The sequence below is a fragment of the Anoplophora glabripennis genome, unplaced genomic scaffold (assembly GCF_000390285.2).
Source record: "Anoplophora glabripennis isolate ALB-LARVAE unplaced genomic scaffold, Agla_2.0 scaffold1031, whole genome shotgun sequence".
NCBI lineage: Eukaryota > Metazoa > Arthropoda > Insecta > Coleoptera > Cerambycidae > Anoplophora > Anoplophora glabripennis.
Window position 1 is genome coordinate 74280 of NW_019417187.1, and position 6821 is coordinate 81100.

At 34.3% G+C, this 6821-nt stretch overlaps 1 protein-coding gene across 1 annotated transcript in view; it reads right to left on the reverse strand.

Annotated features, from left to right (window-relative positions):
• The window catches only part of LOC108913065 (trypsin-10-like), a 12972-nt gene extending 6821 nt beyond the window's left edge, over positions 1-6151 (reverse strand). The window contains exons 1-2 of the mRNA XM_023456028.1: positions 6018-6151; positions 1625-1910 (exon numbers count right to left, since the gene is read on the reverse strand). Coding sequence (XP_023311796.1) covers positions 1625-1910; positions 6018-6151 — 420 coding nt within the window. The remainder of the gene's footprint in view (positions 1-1624; positions 1911-6017) is intronic.
• Between the last annotated feature and the right edge of the window lie 670 nt (positions 6152-6821).

Below are 6821 nucleotides of genomic sequence, written 5' to 3' on the forward strand. Positions count from 1 at the left end.
CTCTGATTTTTTCTAATCACATTTTGTCAACTCTCCGTTTCCAGGGTATTGAACATGAATTTGAAATTAGTTTTGTTTGCGATTTTTTCAATTGAAAAAAATATTTTATTAATTTTCAGCTATCTCGAAATGACGGGAATTGGTAAAATTTCATAAAAACTTGAGACACATAAAGTAAATAATTACTAAAAATATTTTACAGTAATTCATTCATTATTTTATAATAACAATATCACGTTAATCACTACACTATGTGGGCGAACAAAATTATAAAGCTAACCCTGGAAACTTGTGACGTCAACCGAAAAATGGCGTACATATTTACCTTTTATATATTCCTTTTTTTACTTACCTAAAGAAGGAAACTTTTCGCCTCTCTTCACCAACTCGATCACTTCTATTTACACAATGTTTTACAATACACTTGCCCATGATAAAACGTCTAATTATCGAAATCACAGCGATGCGTACACGTCAAATGCTAGGACACGACTGAACGCTGGGCTCCAAATCAGGCTCCGAAGTGTTTTCACCAAAGTCGCTCTATAAGCCAGTCTAGGTGGTCTGTGTTAGTAACATAGGAAAAGACAATCGTTCATCGGATACTTAGCGGCTAAATTAATAAAAGTTCGTTACAGTATAACATATTTTCAATCCTATTTTATCATAACAAATGTTCGTAATGACCTCCATTCGCTTCAAAACATTTTTTTATACGTTTGAAAAATGACCGCCTGACGCGATTAGAAACCGATATTGTTTCACGTATCAGAAAGTGTATTGAATTGAATGGAGATCATTACGAACATTTATTATGATAAAATAGGATTGAAAATCTGTTATACTTACAATTAGTTAACATCAGCTGTTTTCTATTATTATTATGATTATTATGAGCATTATGACAATTTGTAATATCATCTCTTGTAAAACTAAAATATTATTAGTCATCTTATTTCTCTACAATGCTATAACAGAGCCAAAAAAAATTATTTTAAACAATTTTCGTTACAATTCGTAATATCATTGAATTACATTTATTTGAACCATAGCACCTTGATTGATTACAGAAAGAATGATAAAAAATTAGATGTTAGTAAAACTTTAATAGCGATTTCCTGCTACATTATGGTTACATTTATCGGCTTGAATACATAATTTTTTTGACAGTGTTTCTCTTTTCAATAATGTGATGTCTAGCAAGGGAAAAAGTTATGAACAAAACAAATTTTGAGTTCTAGGTAAAGTGCTCTCTAGCAGCGTATACTGAAAGTTTTTTCTGACTGGTCCAATAGAGCTTGATCTACGTACTGGGTGTGCCAAATGAAAAACTAATCGAACTTGAATTAAATAAGTTATTTAAAAAGTAAAATAAAAAAATGAACTTTGACAACCTATAACTTGCAAACAATTGACAGTTCGAAAAAAAAAACATTACCTACATACTGCTATTATTTTAATGCCTAGAATCACTTCCCGGAGTTTCCTGATGGACTTTCAGAACACCTTGTATATTTTAAGAAAATCTTTAGATTTAAATGTTATTTTCAAACCACAAGTACATTTTTATTATTTCTCTTATTGGGTATCATTTAACACGTACCGTAAGAATGTTATGCTTAACATTAAGGAGGCAATGGGCGGCTGTAAGAACAACTTGCGGATGAATCAGGCTTCCTCCACATTTATACATGTTCCTGTCAGTCTTGGCAATATCTCTCACTAGTATTACAACAGTCCAAGGTAGTTCTCCATATTCAGCATATTTCGAATCAGACATAATTCTGGGATTTACGCGTATAGGGTTTTGATATCCACAACCACTATATGTTGCAGGCACATTCGGTAAGCTCAGTTCGGGAATGTGATTTTCGCAACAGATCTCGAAGTTCGGACAGGTTTTATCTACTCTGAAACAAAATAATTGAAGGAAATTACTATTAGAATAATATACAAATTCGTATGAATGTAGTGTATTCGGAATTGCTATTCATTAAACGCGAATGTACGTCTGATTGTGAGACATTTACATAAAGAAGCCAAATGGTGTAGAAAAAGAATGTCCAAGGCAGTGAAATATTTGTTCTAGCTAGGAAACCAACCACCTCCCCTGTTTTCGACGGTTAGTCGAGGAAATAAAGCACTAAAAACGGCCTTACCTCTGAAATCTGTGCAGTAAAATGGATTGTGATGCGGTTTTTTGTATTCGATTCGTTAGAGCGTCCAGAAAGTTTGTGACCCTATGTGATCAATGAGAAATGAAAATTGCATCGGTGCATAAGAAAAATGCATTTTTAAAATTGTATCTTGAAGAGTTAAAATATGAAAAATTTACAACTCGGAAAATATTGACGGAAATTAGTTCAATTTTACTACTCGGGGGTTCTTGGGGTCGCTGAACATGAATATCATGACGGCAACGGTCTCCGAGGTACCTAGTGCCCAGGGTAGCCGGTTTCCAAGTCGTCCCCTGGAATTTTGTGGAAATTCGTTATAAACTTAGCCGAAACTCGTTACCTCGGGGTTTTTGGGGTCGCTCAAAACGAATATCACGACGACAACGGTCTCCGAGGTACCTAGTGCCCCAGGGTGACCGGTTTCAACGTCGTCTCCTAGAGTTTTCTGGAAATTCGTTATAAACTTAGCCGAAACTCGTTACCTCGGGGTTTTTGGGGTCGATCAACAGGAATATCACGACGGTAACGGTCCTCGAGGTACCTAGTACCCAGGATAGCCGGTTTCTTTGACAACTATTTCATTCTTAATTATTTTTTATTATAAAAATACATTTTATTCATTACAAAAAAATACGTTTTTAAAAAATATAGGTATCTACTAAAATATCTTAACAATTTTAATTTTTCTTATTTAATTCTTTAATTTTCATTATCTTCTTCATCTTCTTCATCTAGTGTTTCCACTTCCGAAGAAAATCATTTGCAGAATATTTATCATTATTCGTGCAATTAATGCCTGCACAATTTTTGCACGCGATGCTGCAGTTCAAACCGTGCTTCCTACATCCACACGATGTTCCGCAATCAGTTCTGCACCCACAGAAAATCATATTCATGATCCTTGGTGGACCGTTGCTGTCGTGGTATTCGTGTAGAGCGACCTCAAAAATCCCGAGGTAACAAGTTTCAGCTAAGTTTATAACGAATTTCCACAAAACTCCAGGAGACGACGTGGAAGCCGGCCGCCCTGGGGCACTAGGTACCTCGGACACCGTTGCCGTCGTGATATTCGTATTCAGCGACCCCAAAAACCCCCGAGTAGCAAAGTTGAACTCATTTCCGTCAATATTTTCCGAGTTATAAATTTTTCATATTTTAACTCTTCGAGATGCAATTTTAAAAATGCATTTTTCTTATGCACCGATGCAATTTTCATTTCTCATTGATCACATAGGGTCACAAACTTTCTGGACGCTCTAACGAATCGAATGCAAAAAACCGCATCACGATCCTTCTTACTGCACAGATTTCAGAGGTTCAGTGCTTAATTTCCTCGACTACTTAATTCGAATTTGAGGTCCGTTGAATTTCTAACGCTGCGCATCCCCACAATTGGCCATATTTACCCCTTTTTTATTTCGAGCCCCAGCGATGAACTCTAATCTCTTTGCCCCGTTTTCAATGGTGTTGATCAACGAATATGATAATCACGGCTGTCTTCAACCCTCGTAACCCCCTGGATTGGGCCAAAACTACCCCCATAGGACACCAGACAAATAGGATTTTATGACAGTAACAAAACCTGGAAGATGGTATAACTATTATTGCAAAGAAAATGGTTATACAAATTTTTATATTTTGTTCTCGGTGAGAAATACGAAGATATATTTAAGCATATGTATAGGGTGATTTACTATATTTTGATCCCCCTTTAACTTTTTTGTTTTAAGAGTTATAAAAAAATGTGAAATATAAAAGTTGCACAATTTTTTATGAATTTTTCGAAAATGATAGTAGAGAAACAAATGAAGTCCAAGCAAAATGGCCGCGGATGTTAACTTTGTTAAGTTAAATGGAACACCCTGTATATTTTTACATATTTGGTTAGAACGTTCCCTGTCGAGCATAGTCATGTAGGGTTTGTTGGGTTCATCGCTAACAAAAAGCGAGATACTATTAAAAAACGATAAGAAGTTTTTTTTATTAAGAAAATAAAACATCTTGTAATTGTTTAACCTTTTTCAGGCATTTCTGTCTTTTTCCAGTTACGTAAGGATTTACAGATTTAGTCATAATATATTTTGACAGATCAGACATTGATATGGTCCAAAATGCGAATAAGTATTTTAACTAAATCTCACTAATTAGGCCGTGCGATGCTTAATTACTCATGGACAATGTTAGATGGGCCGTGACAGTGACAGGTAATGTCATGACAACATTGTTATTGTTTGACAGTTTGTATTATTATTTAATTAAAATGGGTTACACAGAAGTAGAAAATTGAAATATTATAGGAATTAAAAGAGCAAAAAAAGTTCTTCATAGTCTATTTTAATTCTAAATAATTTTCTACTTCTACATACTATCAATCAATAACAATGTTGTCAAGACATTACTACCTGTCATTGTCACGACCTACCATATAAGGTCCATGAGTAATTAGACCTCTCACGGCCTAATTAGTCAGATTTCGTTACATTACCTATAAGCATTTTGGACCGCATCAATGTGCGATATATAAAAATATACATATTATAATTAAATCTGTAAATCCTTACGTAATTGGAAAAAAGGCAGAAATGCCTAAAAGAGGTCTAACAATTACAAAATGTATTATTTTCTTAATAAAAACCCTTCTTTTCGTTTTTTAAAGTATCTTGCTTATTGTTACAGATGGACCCAACAAACCCTATATGGCTATGCTCGACAGGGAACGTTCTATCCAAATATGTAAAAATATACAGGGTGTTCCATTTAACTTAGCAAAGTTAACATCCGGCGCCATTTTGTTTGGACTTCATTTGTTTTTCTACTATCATTTTCGATAAATTTATAAAAAATCGTGCAACTTTTATATTTCACATTTTTTTGTAACTTAAAACAAAATATAGCGAATCACCCTGTACATGTTTTGATTTTTTAGATAGCATTTTATTCAGCTTCGTCTCCCAACGGCTGGGCGCTTTACAAGACGTAGAGGGAGATAACTGCTGTGAATGTACATGTTATCTATATGTAACACGGACGAACTCATTTGTCATCGGTTTCGTCGGCAAATTGTTGAAGAATGTCCTCAGATAACACCCGAAATGTTTCGAAATGTTCTTTCAAAAGTGAAGCAAAGATTTATTATTGTATGAAAGAGGTGGGAAACCAATTTGAACATTTAATGAAATAACTTTTATTCATTGATATTTTGTCTTATTCTTTACGTGATGATTTTATTGTCAAATCCAAACCAAAATTTAAAAAGTCGTATGTCTTTCTGAGCGGAATTGCCTTTAAATTTTAATTAAAAATTTAAAGTGAGGTGTCACTCAACATAGGGTTCCATTTAAAGTTTAAGGGTATTTTATGCTCCTGGCTAGGGGTAGCTTCAAAGACACCATAATTTACGTCATCATGTGTCCCCCCTTGAAAAGAAAATCGACGTGTCTCAGGTTTTTTTTATATATTTTTTTAATTCCGATAATTCCCATATGGGAAGTTTTAATTGAAACACCGTGTATATTTTATGATATGTGATATAATACAAATATTATAGCATCCTTACGTAGATCATAACTTTTACATATATTTACAGAGCAGTGCAATATTCAGTTTGGGCTGTTTTTAAATAAAAAGTAATAAAATGACTTCTCACTTATACGTTCAGTAAAATTCACTCATTGTCAGTGTAAAATTTGATGCATATCAAAGATGAAATTATTATGGACATAAAATAAAGCAACGGTTGAAAATTATTGTCCAGAAGTATTAGGTATCATAATTTTTTGTTATATTTACTTCACTTTATAGTTCTGTTCGTTCTGTGAACCTTTAAAGTATATAGCTTACCGGATATCAAATAGTCCCTGGCCATTGACGGCGGCGTCATTATCGGCGCACAAATTGGACGGCACACACTGGCACAACGCCCCCACCTTGCTGCTCTCATCACGGCCCCAAAGTGGGGCAAAAAACGACGCCATTAGCAATAATAAAAAGAACACCATCACAAAAAGTACCACAATATTGTCACTGTTGGAACACTGCGAAGCGCTTCATATGTAGTCCGCTAACTTGGTCATTAAAATTAAACGGTGTTAGTAGCGACACCTATTTGTTTTTATTATTTTTTTTTGGTAAGCGACAAAGAAATTCCCCTCTAATTGGGGATTACTTTTTCGGACGGTTTTTTGCCTTTGTCTGTGCATGACTGAATGGCACGAAAATATTATATTTTGGTGATGAACAAACGGTAAATATAAACACTACGCGCGACCGTTTTATTTTTTTGTTTAAAACTGAAAAGTATGCTTTGGTAATTAGAGTTTATTTTTGCTCAGTTTTTATCTTTTATTTAACAAATGGGTCACATTTCATGGATACGTGAGGACAATTCACACTAAGAACAGAACAAATAATTTATTTCGTACATTTTTTTACGATGTACAAAAAGAAATCTATGATATCATATAACGCACTGTACTCTGCAACTGCGCAACCAGAAGATACTGCATCAATTGCATGGCTATATCACATTTATACCCAAGAATTACCTGCCGGTGTTTTTGGTGGTTATGTCCGGATTAGGACGATTAATGGATAATAATGATTTAATTGCATCGAAAAATACCTTTGATGTAGGAAAATATACTT